General features: G+C 44.4%; 1 protein-coding gene across 4 annotated transcripts in view; it reads right to left on the bottom strand.

The window, feature by feature from the left end:
* LOC121269611 (beta-galactosidase-1-like protein 2) overlaps positions 1-12,767 on the bottom strand; it is a 106,460-nt gene that overhangs the window by 63,332 nt on the left and 30,361 nt on the right. For all 4 annotated transcript variants that reach the window (XM_041174321.1, XM_041174324.1, XM_041174322.1 and 1 more), the window contains 4 exons: positions 8,434-8,571; positions 4,545-4,625; positions 3,453-3,559; positions 1,091-1,237 (listed from right to left, as the gene is read on the bottom strand). In XM_041174321.1, the coding sequence (XP_041030255.1) occupies positions 1,091-1,237; positions 3,453-3,559; positions 4,545-4,625; positions 8,434-8,571 (473 nt within the window). The remainder of the gene's footprint in view (positions 1-1,090; positions 1,238-3,452; positions 3,560-4,544; positions 4,626-8,433; positions 8,572-12,767) is intronic.

Genomic DNA, 12,767 nt, shown 5'->3' with positions numbered 1-12,767 from the left:
CCCCACCACCGCAAACACTATGAACTGTGTGTGTGGGGGGCAGGGTCAAACACCCGCAGTCATCTCTCCACTTGCAAACTACATGGACTGCAATAGGGCAGTGGTGCATCATGCTAAGATGCGCTTTTATGCATGTGCAGCACAGATGGCGCCCTTGCCACTGAGGCCCTTGCCCCAGTTCCCACTCAATGAGGTGAGTATGTGGAGTAGAGGGTTCACTTACCCTGGCAATGCGGATGAGGTCATTCCACCATTTCCTGCAGTGCAAGGTGGTTCGCTGGCGAATGCTGCTGGCACTCACCATCCTGGCGACTGCTTCCCATGCAGGGCTGGTGATTCGGGTGGGCCCTCCTCCTCCATCCTTCTGGTAGAGGACGTCCCTCCTCTCCTCCACTGCATTCAGCAGTACTCCCAGTGAAGCATCGCTGAATCTGGGTGGCATTGCTCCTTGCTTTCTGTGTTCCACGTCCCAGCCCATAGTTAAGAGCATGATAAAGCTATATCAGTCCAGGCGCCTTTTAAACATGACACCCGGGTATGGCGGCAGGGCGCACGACTTCCTGCCCACTTCACCGCACATAACAATCGGGAAACCCCCAGCTGCATAATTAATGAGTCCATCATCACACGATTCAGCACAATTTCCCGCTGGGCTCGGCGGCAGTAAACACTCTCGCTTCTCATCCCCGCCATGGGACTTAAACCCGGAGTGGGAAATCCCAGTCCAGTTGTACAATATGTCAAAGCATCCCTCATGTCCAGTGTTACTAAGTTTAGAGGATGCAGAAATTATATTGAGTGTGGACTATTCCTCCCCTGCAATCTATTGTACAGTGATCAACAGGAGTAGAAAAACTGCTAAATTCAACATTTGGCAATTTTAAACATTTTTTAAACACAAATAATATATGCTCCGAGTTCCTCTAATGGAATGATGCCTTAATATATACATGGCTCTTACTCCTCCATCTGACTTGCCGGTGTGAGATTTTAGGTGCTGAATTGTGAATCTTCCTCAGCACTGACAGCCCTCCCCTTGGACGATTATAGACATTTATCAAAATTATAGAAGAACAGTTTGTTTGTTTACCTGTGCTCTGTCCCGCACATTCTGCATTGAATGAAGTAATCCTCCACTATTTATTACTGTGTTATACAACGTGTACCCATAGGCTTGTCCACTGCCATTGTTGATTGGCAGGTTTTCCATATTAATAGGTCTTTCACTTTCAATTGGCTACAAAAGACAGTGAAACGTGTTACTCCTGTAACATCAAACATTTATGTATAGTTCATCTACCAACATGATTCTAAGAAATATCCCCAAACGCATGCACAGCAGATACTAAGAATCCCCAATAGAGCAGGAGTTAAGAAGCTTTGAGTTTGACCTGATGGCCCTTGTGTGTTGAGGAACATCTTGCCTCAGTGTTCAGACAATGAGGCCATAGCACTAGCATAGGCTGCAAGTTTGAATCCTACCTAATGTAATAATGATCTCACCACTATCTTCTCAAGGACAATTAGGGATGAGCAACAAATCTTGGCCAGTGATGCTCACAATGCCATAAAAGAATAAAACAAATATGGATTTTACACCCCAAATCCCCCACCGCTGGGTGTGTTTTCAGCAGGGATAGTAAAATACAAGTAGTGATAAAGTACAAGGGAAGTAAGCCACCGCTTTCCCACCTTACCCCCAACCTGGTCACCATAATGTGGTGGGTGGGTGGATGCCAAAATTGCCAGCCTGCTCGAGATTTTTAAATGAATAATGAACTGGAAATTGAGCTCATTACCAAGTCAATTAACCCGTTCACATTGCCCACACTGTGAAATGGTTGGCATGCAGGCGGGAGTGAGAAGCAGGTTTTGGAAAATTATTCCAAAACTAGTAGCTGACCCTGGAGGGAATAATATTACAATCAATAAAACCGGTAAGCTTATTGTGCCCTGATGAATTTAAATCTCAAGTGTGACACTCGCAAAGAAAGGACTTGAAATGATGTAAACAAACATTAACCAGCTTGCTACAATATTTGTACTTTACTTAAATCAACAATGCAACTTCAGTCCATTCAAATAATGCTGCACCTTTTAAATTTCAAAGAAATAAGCTTGTCGTCAATTAACTATTGGGGTGGTACTTGAATCTCTTCCCTCATTAACTTTACCTCACGTTTTTAGCTTTCCCCACAACCCATTTCTCCGAGAGCTGAGAGCAGGAATTCACCAGCTTTCTCCCTCTATTACAATGTCTCGTAAGCAGCTCCTGGGAGATGGGGTGAGAATGGACTGAGGTTACTTGCCTTCAAGTGGTTCAGTAGACTCATTAGGAGAATGCCTAGTCTCTGCTTGACACATCCGCCTGCAGAAGTGAGCGACACTAGGGACTCACTTACATAGAACTTCTGATTAGTTACCAAAGATGTTTCTTTTAAACAAGTTAATATCTGAACGAATAACAAGGACAGGAACACAGTGCAAGTTATTAAGTGTTCATGAGTGAACTCCCAAACTGGAAGTTCCACCCTATCATGTGGGAGAAAATTAGTCACTTTCTAATACACCCTGCTAGCAGGTGACCACCGCAATTGTGGGGCTGCATTCCACATACCCCCAGCGGGCGTGTTTCCCGCAGGGGAGGGAGGGCACGTAAAATGGGTGGTTGCTCATCCCACCATCTTCTCGCCCACTCGCAAGCTCACCCCATAAAATCATGGGCAGGCGGCACTGAAATTAACAGCACTCAAATGACTAATTATGGGTCAATTAGGCTTGTTATCAAACCTGTTGAAACGTATAATACGCTGCTCATGCCATAATATGTTTGGCGTGGACAGCAGGGCAAGAGTGGACAACCCGATTTTTTTTTACCCACAATGTTTAAAGAGTAGAAGGGAGGGTGGGGTCGCTGTCTTCAGGCGTTGCCCTTTGCTGATCGCACATCGGCCCCCTTAGACTGAACGCTACTTTCTTCAAACACATTCACTCCCTTAAACTAACCCCCTACCCCACCATGGCCCCTTCTCCATAACCTACCCAAATCCCCCTGATCCAAGGCCCCGGACTTACCTGCTCTGAGCATCCTAGGCCTTGGAGTGGTCTCTTCAGCAGCAGTCCCTGCAGTTGCCACTAATCCTTTCCTGACTCTGCTGGGGCTGATGGAGCTGATGGCCAATCAGAGGGGCAGAAGTCCCACTTGGCCTTCGTTAATCAGCCCCGCTCAGCTTCATTGCTACAGAGCTGGTCAGTGTGGAGCCTGTCGGCTTCACACCAATATGGTTTCCGGGTGGTCCTGCCACTCGTGTTACTCTAAATGCTGTATACTTATGATAAAGATTCCTATGCCCAAACTCTTTATCATCTGAATCTAAATCGCACCAGCTTCACTCACCTCTAGTGCATAATTTGCCTTGAAAGATACACAAGTCGCAATCACTAAAATATACCTTTTCTAATTGACTGAGCACTTCCCACAAAGGAATGTATTCCTTTACACGAAGAGCGGAGTACTTTGTTTTATACATTTGAGCAGGTTGTTCAGGTAACTCTTGATCTGTGACAAAGCGAAAAAAAATTAGCCTGGTTTTTAACACAATTTATGAATAAATATCAATAAGAACATTTTGGGGGTGGGGGTGAAGAATGGGACTAGGAAAAAGATCTTGTATGAAATCAGAGAATGGTTACAGCACAGGAAGTCATCACTTGACCTCTCAAGCCTGCGCCAGCTCTCTGCAAGAGCGAATGAGTTTGGTTTTTGACTTTACAGATTGTTGTTTGAATTGATTTTTTTAACTGGCAGTCATGCTGAGGTCACATGATCGCACATTAAGTCCACAATCTTGAATTTAAAATCCTCAAACTGCACATTCAAACAGAAATTCTGGTGCAAGGATGATGCGGTATTAACTCAAGTTGTGACATGAGTGGAGTAGGAGAAGGCAGAGGATCGGATTTATCAATCGTTCCAAAGCTAAATATGGTTAAGATTAATTGCAGGGTAAAGCTACTTACACATTGAGCCTCAAATCCAAATTCTCACTCCTGTTGCAACCTTTCTCACACTAGCCATCAAGCAATCTTGCCCAATCTGCATCCTGAATCTAATTATAAGTTATGGGTATTTTGTGCATTGGATACCACAACGGATACTTTAGTCCCATCAACCTGACCAGGCTGCAGACACAGTTTCCAGTCAGCTGACAAAACACGTTTTAAGGAACAGTAATCAAAGTTGAGTTTTACAGGTAATGGCAGGGAAATGGACACCTTGATAGAAATCCCAATGCTTTCAGAAAGCATGTTATTGAAGTGCGTACATCTTCTACCTGATCATTTATATTATGTTCTACACATAATGCAAAGAGAGAAGCCTAAACATGGACGGTATTGCAAAGATGGGGGTGAAGGGAAGGGGTTGCGTTGGCTAAGTGACAATCACACCCTTTCAACTTCCAAGCCTAGGCAATTGGACAAACAAATCCACGGACTTCATTTTCTCAACAAGTAGTGTATAGAATTCAGGAAAGTCTTTTTACCCAAGTACTTGCTGTAAAGTTCCCGAATTTGAATATATTTTTCTGTGTAGTCTCCTGCTTCGGACAAGGGTGCGTCGTAATCTGGTACACAGGTGGAAAATTCAGCCAAATGAAGAAATGTCAACCAATAGGTTCAATCTTATTCAATACTTAAAAATAAAAACCCACAAGTGAAATCTGAAATAAAAACAGAAAATACTGGAGAAACTCTGGCAGCATCTGTGAAGAGAGAAACAGAGTTAACACTTCAAGTTCTATGACTCTTCTTCAGAGCTCAATATGTCAAGTGAAATCTGACCTCTGTCATTCTGTAACTTCCAAATTAATAATAATCAAGGCTAAACAGTACTGCATCGAACTCAACTACAGCATTGTGAAATGTAACTATAAACCAGGCTTGTCCAACCCCCAGAACCAGTTTTCAAAATTACGGTCAAACAGGTGAGTTTCAATGGAAGATTCTGCATGGAACTGCTCCTCGAGCCTCCTTCTCTCCCACAGTTGTTGCTGATAGGCTGTGAGCCTAATGCAGCAAATAAGGGAAAGGGACAGTCTCTAACTGGAAGAGCAGCAGCCACTGGTGTTGGTGAGTGTACTGAGGGCTGCCTGGCCAAGGGAAGTGAAGGTATGATGGGCTGGAGCCCGCGGAGCCAGGAACGTCAGGGCTGGAGCCATCAGGCCCCTAGAGGACAAGGTTTTTGCAGCCTGGGAGGGCAAAATCACATTAAGCCCATGGAAGGCGAAGTTTTGGCAGGCCCAGGAAGAGGCGGTGCCACGGTGAATGTGTGTGTCTGGCGGGGGGGTGAAGTGAGAGGGCGTGACTAAGTGAGTGTGTGGACGAGTGAGAGTGGGTGAGCGTGTGTTTGTGTGTGTGTGTGTGTGTGTGTGTGTGTGTGTGTGTGTGTGTGGGGGGGGTGGCTGAGTGATTGTGTTGGGCGTGGGGGGGTGCTGCGAGAGGCTGAGTGTGTGGGGTGGGGTGGGGAGTACGAGACACAATGAAAGACAGAGTCTGTGGGGGGGAAGGGTTGGTGGGGGGCGGGAAACGGGGGGAGGGGGGGGGGGGGGGTTGGATTGCGAGTCTGCCTTACGCCCCAGTTTCAGGTTTCTCACTCACACTCACCACCACGCACCAACTCGTAGCAGACGGGTGTGAGTGAGTGAGCACCCGAGACTGGGAGTGAGCTGGACACAATCACACTCAGGTCACTTTTATTAATTACTTTTATTAATTACTTTTTTAAATTAACAGTTTATTGCAATGACATTGCTGTAATTTTGCTCAGCAATCGTTTCTTTCCTTAAAACCCAACTTTTTTTTTAAAGTTACATTATCGTTGTGCCAAACCTTATGTTTCCGAAATCTGCTCATTGGCCCCTTGAGTGAGAAAAATATGCAAAGGTGCCCCCCCAACCCTGAGCAAAAAGCCTGCAATAAACCATCTCATCTGACTGAAGGAAAAAAGACCCTACAATTAAAACTTAGAAGTAAACATTAGTTTGGGGAAAGAACGCACTTTAGATTAAATAACACTCCTTCAAACTCAAAAAGGACAAGGTGCAAATGATAATTTTATGTAATCCTGCCTCATTCTTGTGCACCCTGATTTCGACCATTCCACCATTGGTGGTCGTGCTTCAACTACCTAGATCCTCAGGTCTGGAATTCCTTCTCTAAACCTCTCTGTCTCTCGCTCCTCCTTTAAGACACTTCTTACCACAGTCTCAGGATAAGGGGCCAATCATTTAGAACTGAAATGAGGAGCAAATACTTCAAAGGGTTGTGAATCTTTGGAATTGTCAACCCCAGAGGGTGTGGGTGCTCCTTCAATGAATACATTTAAGGCTAGGATAGACAGATTTTTGGTCTCTTAGGGAATTAACGGATATGGGGAGCAGGCAGGAGAGTGGAATTGAAATCCAAGATCAGCCATGATCGTATTGAATGGTACAGCAGGCTCCATGGGCCATGCAGTCTACTCCTGCTCCTACTTCTTGTGTTCTACCACATTGACAAAGCTTTTGGTCACCTGTCTGTCTGAGTGATAACAATCTTCTGAAGCACCTAGTTTCATTCTTCTGCACCAAAGGCATTATATAAATGCAAGTTACAGTTGATAGAAGATGATTCAATTGATTCAGCTGTGAAAACAGACTGATATTTTCTAATCAGGTACCAGCACCTTTCCAATTCCAAAATGACGACGACGATGATGACACTGGTAACAATGCAAATTCAAATTAAAGCACTGTCAGTGTGTTCAAGGGCAGGAGCCAGCACCCAGCAGAACAAAGAATAAATGACACGTAACTAAATATGGAACAGCCTGCTGCAAATGAACTTAACAAAGTGATCATCTGAGTCTTTTCTACTAAGAGACTAAACATAGCAAGCCTCCCAAGATCTCAGGATAAACAATCTCTTTAGAAACAGATGAAAAAACTTTTTTTAACCTGACTTTCGTGTCAGATTCACCTGTTCGTTCTTCCCTCCCCATATTCTCTTACACCCAAGAGCCTTTTTTTTCAGTAATTTTCCATTTCTCCAATGTCTTTTTCACAAATTGACTGCTGGTATTTCTTTATCACATATGACTTCTCATCTTTTTATTCGTTTGCTTCCAATTTCCATCCCTCCATCATTTTCACATGGTCCATCACTGATGCTTCCCTTCCCTTCCTTGACCTCTATGTCTCAATTTCTGGTGATAAACTGTCCACTAATATTCATGACAAGCCTACCGACTCCCACAGCAACCTCGACTATTGATCTGTTTACAGCTATCAAACATATCAAAAACAAAAATACCTGGAAAAACTCAGCAGGTCTGGCAGCATCTGCGGAGAGGAACACAGTTAATGTTTCGAGTCCGAATGACCCTTCAACAGATGCTGCCAGATCTGCTGAGTTTTTCCAGGTATTTTTGTTTTGGATTTCCAGCATCCGCAGTTTTTTGTTTTTATCAAACATATCAGTTGCCTCTTTGAAATAGTAATTAGCATATCTGTGCATTAATCCATTGTCTCTTGTTCTCTCCTGCCCTCTCTATTTTACTCACCCTGATAAGGTTGATGAAAGATCTTCATGCAAGAATGGCTTTACCTTTTACAGATGGGGACTATCTGCTGTGTTCTTCCACCATTTGCTGTTTTCTATTTAAGATTCCTTTACAGATCAGGTAAAGTCGCATGACATTTGACCACCAAATTATCATGCAAACTAAAGATGATCAAATGGATTTCAGGAAGTTTACACAAATGCATTCACTTTGTGCTACCAGATTGAATTAAATTCTCTCCCATTGAACACCTTTACTTAATATTACTGCCTCTGTATTCATTGTAAACCATTTCACTTTCTTAGCACAGGCCTCGCCTGCTGGGTGAGTTGCAAAATACTCTTCCCAATGTGACCCTGAGCCCTACAAGTCAGGATAGGTCTCTGAAAAAAAAAGCAAAATACTGCAGATGCTGGAAATCTGAAATAAAACAGAAAATGCTGAAAAAACTCAGCAGGTCTGACAGCATCTGTGGAGAGAGAAACAGTTAATGTTTCAAGTGCGTATGACTCTTCTTCAGGTCTCTGGTTTGACTGCACTAATCGCAACAGTAAACAGATGCTTAAAAAGCCATGTAGTAACTTTTGCTGCAGATACATCTACAAATGGTTATCTGATTTCCCATTAAGCTGATTGAAAATGCGATCCTGTTCTAATAACACTCATTAAATGGAGAAACTACAACTAATCTGTTAAGTACCTGCATCTGGCTGTGAAGCTTCAAAGACTGACTGCTGCAATTTGCTTGAAGAATCGATTAAGATTTTGACCTCCTAAAAGGAACAGTTGCCAAACAATTGAGGAAAATCTGGCGACATCTCAAGTGTACTCACCATAGCTGGTGACATCAGCAATATAGGTGCCAAAGTCCTGAGCACCATTCATAAAGCCAAAGTTAGTTCCTCCATGAAACATGTAGAGATTGATGGAAACCCCTTTGTTTAAAAGTGCCGCAATGGTATTCAATATTCCTGCAGAAGAAATAAACAGTAGCATTTTCATGCAGTGAGATAAAGAAATATATCCATTGAGACTCAAACACAACCTGCTCCTGTAGTACATAATAGCTCTGCTATATGTATAGCCAGAAGTAAAGGAAACTTAACAGAGAAACATAGATCTACTGATGTACAAGACTTACATTTGTATGGAAAAGAAATGCAGGCAGATTAATGCTGCTATTATTGACAGGAGATCCAACTTTACCTCTTTCTGTTGTAATTATGTTCGCCTAGCTCCATTTTATCTATACTACCAAGATTGATGCTTCCCTTAACTTTTCTCATTTATTCCTCCTAAGCTATAAATAAATACACTATCCTCTAAGATTCATTGCCTGTCTGCACCCTCTAAATCATTCTTTCCTAGGCGTTTAAACACATGCAATTGCTCCCGTTCATCAGTCTTCCATTTCTCCTACAATCTACAGGTTTCAAAGAGATAGATCTTGGTGTCGCCTAACCATTACTTTTTGCAGGTAGCATTACTACAATGACTGAACATCTGGCCAAACAGGAAAAATACACAGCTGTCTTTTTCCTTGCAGTAAGTATTTGCTGTTCCTTGAAAATACTGCTGGACTACTGTTCAAGAATCAGGTGATAAAGAAATTGGGAGTCTGTTGATGACCAGAGAAAAGAAAAAAAAGGGGTAAGAAGAAGGACATGGATTGTCTGACCAGAAATTGTGAGGGGGAGGGCGGGGGGAATAGCAGAATCTATAAAAGCTTTTGCAAATGAAAGGGATAAATATTTGACAAAGCAGCAGAGTAATAAAATTAGGTGGAGAGTGCCTTTAGAGAGTTGGCATGGGCTTGATGGGCTGAATGGCCTCCCTCTATGCTGTAAAATTCTATGCCAACAGATTTTCTTTTAAAAATTAAAACATTTCTCCAATAAATGAGGTAATGAGTGGCCCAACTCTCACAGACCCAAGTTCAATCCCTGTTCTATCCTAAGCCACCCTGCAGGCTTGAACTGACACGTCACAACAGTACAGAGGAAGTACTGCAATGTCAGAGTGCCATCTTTCAGGTGAGACTGGTCCTGTCAGCTTTCTCAAGTGGACATAAAAGATTCCATGAAACTACTTTGAAAAGCATGGGAGTTTGTCCCAGTATTATCCTAGTCGATATTTATCCCTCAACCAACATCACTAATGGATTACCCTAACCCTACCCAAAATCCACAAACAGAACTGCCCCGGTAGACCGATCGTCTCAGCTTGCTCCTGCCCCACAGAACTCATTTCTCGTTATCTTGATTCCCTTCTCTCTCCCCTTGTCCAGTCCCTTCCCACCTACATCCGTGATTCCTCTGACACCTTACGTCACATCAACAATTTCCAGTTCCCTGGCCCCAACCGCTTACTCTTCACCATGGACGTCCAATCCCTCTACACCTCCATCCCCCACCAGGATGGTCTGAGGGCCCTTAGCTTCTTCCTCGAACAGAGGCCCGAACAATCCCCATCCACCACTACTCTCCTCCGTCTGGCTGAACTTGTTCTCACACTGAACAATTTCTCCTTCAACTCCTCTCACTTCCTCCAAATAAAAGGTGTGGCTATGGGTACCCGCATGGGCCCCAGCTATGCCTGTCTCTTTATGGGGTATGTGGAACATTCCTTGTTGCAGTCCTACTCCGGCCCCCTTCCACAACTCTTTCTCCGGTATATCGATGATTACTTCGGTGCCGCTTCATGCTCTCGTCAGGACTTGGAAAAATTTATTAATTTTGCTTCCAATCTCCACCCCTCCGTCATTTTCACGTGGTCCATCTCTGACACTTCCCTTCCCTTCCTTGACCTCTCTGTCTCAATCTCTGGTGATAGACTGTCCACCAATATCCATTACAAACCCACCGACTCCCACAGCTATCTCGACTACAGCTCCTCACACCCTGCTTCCTGTAAGGACTCCATCCCATTCTCTCAATTCCTTCGCCTCCGTCGCATCTGTTCCGATGATGCTACATTCAAAAACAGTTCCTCTGACATGTCCTCCTTCTTCCTTAACCGAGGTTTTCCACCCACGGTCGTTGACAGGGCCCTCAACCGTGTCCGGCCCATCTCCCGCGCATCCGCCCTCACGCCTTCTCCTCCCTCCCAGAAACATGATAGGGTCCCCCTTGTCCTCACTTATCACCCCACCAGCCTCCGCATTCAAAGGATCATCCTCTGCCATTTCCGCCAACTCCAGCATGATGCCACCACCAAATACATCTTCCCTTCACCCCCCTTATCGGCATTCTGTAGGGATCGCTCCCTCCGGGACACCCTGGTCCACTCCTCCATCACCCCCTACTCCTCGACCCCCTCCTATGGCACCACCCCATGCCCACGCAAAAAATGCAATACCTGCCCCTTCACTTCCTCTCTCCTCACCGTCCAAGGACCCAAACACTCCTTTCAAGTGAAGCAGCATTTCACTTGCATTTCCCCCAACTTAGTCTACTGCATCCGTTGCTGCCAATGTGGTCTCCTCTACATTGGAGAGACCAAATGTAAACTGGGCGACCGCTTTGCAGAACACCTGCGGTCTGTCCGCAAGAATGACCCAAACCTCCCTGTCGCTTGCCATTTCAACACTCCACCCTGCTCTCTTGCCCACATGTCTGTCCTTGGCTTGCTGCATTGTTCCAGTGAAGCCCAACGCAAACTGGAGGAACAACACCTCATCTTCCGACTAGGGACTTTACAGCCTTCTGGACTGAATATTGAATTCAACAACTTTAGGTCGTAAGCTCCCTCCCCCATCCCCACCCCCTTTCTGTTTCCCCCTTCCCTTTTTTTTCCAATAAATTATAAAGATTTTCCTTTTCCCACCTATTTCCATTATATATAAAAAAATACCCACTAGAGCTATACCTTGAGTGCCCTACCATCCATTCTTAATTAGAACATTCGTTTAGATAATATCACCAACTTTAATTTTAACACCTATGTGTTCTATTGTACTATTGTCGTTGACATCTTTTGATGATCTGCTTCTATCACTGCTTGTTTGTCCCTACAACCACACACCCCCACTCCCCCCTCCACCTCTTTGTCTCTCTATCTCTCCGCCCCCCAACACACACACCTTAAACCAGCTTATATTTCAACTCTTTCTTGGACTCGAACGCAAGTTCTGTCGAAGGGTCATGAGGACTCGAAACGTCAACTCTTTTCTTCTCCGCCGATGCTGCCAGACCTGCTGAGTTTTTCCAGGTAATTCTGTTTTTGTTTTTTCACTAATGGATTACCTGATCATTATGGCATTTTCTTATTGTAGGACCTTGCTGTGTGCAAAATCGCTGTCAGGTTCCCTACATTCCAACAGTCAATCTACACAAAATGTGCAATTAACTGAACAGGACTAGCCACATAAATACTGTGACTACAAGAGTAGGTCAGGAGCTAGGAATCCTGTGGCAAATAACTCATCTCCTGACTCCCTAAAGCCTGTCCACCATCTACAAGGCACAAGTCAGGAGTGTGATGGAATACTCCCCACTTGCCTGGATGAGTGCAGCTCCAACAACATTCAAGAAGCTTAACACCAACCAGGACAAAGCAGCCCGCTTGATTGGCACCTCACCCACAAAGATTCACTCCCTCCATTACCGACACACAGCGGCAGCAGCTTGTACCATTTACAAAATGGAACTCACCAAGCCTGCTTGGACGGCACCTTCCAAACCCACAACCACTATCATCTAGAAAGACGAGGGCAGCAGACGTATGGGAACACCACCACCTGGAAGTTCCCCTCCGAGCCACTTCCCATCCTGGCTTGGAAACATATTGCCACTGTCACTGGGTCACTGGAACTCCCTCTCTAACTGCGCTGTAGGCGTATCTACCACATGAACTACAGGGGTTCAAGAAGGCAACTCCACACCACCTCCTCTAGGGCAACAAGGGATTGGCAATAAATGCTGGCCCAGCTAGTGAAGCTCACATCCCATAAATGAATTTTAAAAAATATTCATTGACTGTGAAATGATTTGGGATGTCCTGTGGTTGCGAAGACGCGATGATAAATTGAAGTTCTTATCATTTCTTTCATGTTCAGGTCATTGAAGACCCTAAGAGTGTTTCACATGGTTAATTATTACGCAAGTGAAGGGGCTGTTTTTGGATATTTTCTTACACTCAACTGGGGCAACTGATCTCAGCTGGGGCA

The sequence above is a fragment of the Carcharodon carcharias genome, chromosome 25 (genome assembly GCF_017639515.1).
Source record: "Carcharodon carcharias isolate sCarCar2 chromosome 25, sCarCar2.pri, whole genome shotgun sequence".
Taxonomy (NCBI): domain Eukaryota; kingdom Metazoa; phylum Chordata; class Chondrichthyes; order Lamniformes; family Lamnidae; genus Carcharodon; species Carcharodon carcharias.
Note: the sequence above shows the minus strand (reverse complement) of the source record. Positions and strands in the feature narration are given on the sequence as shown.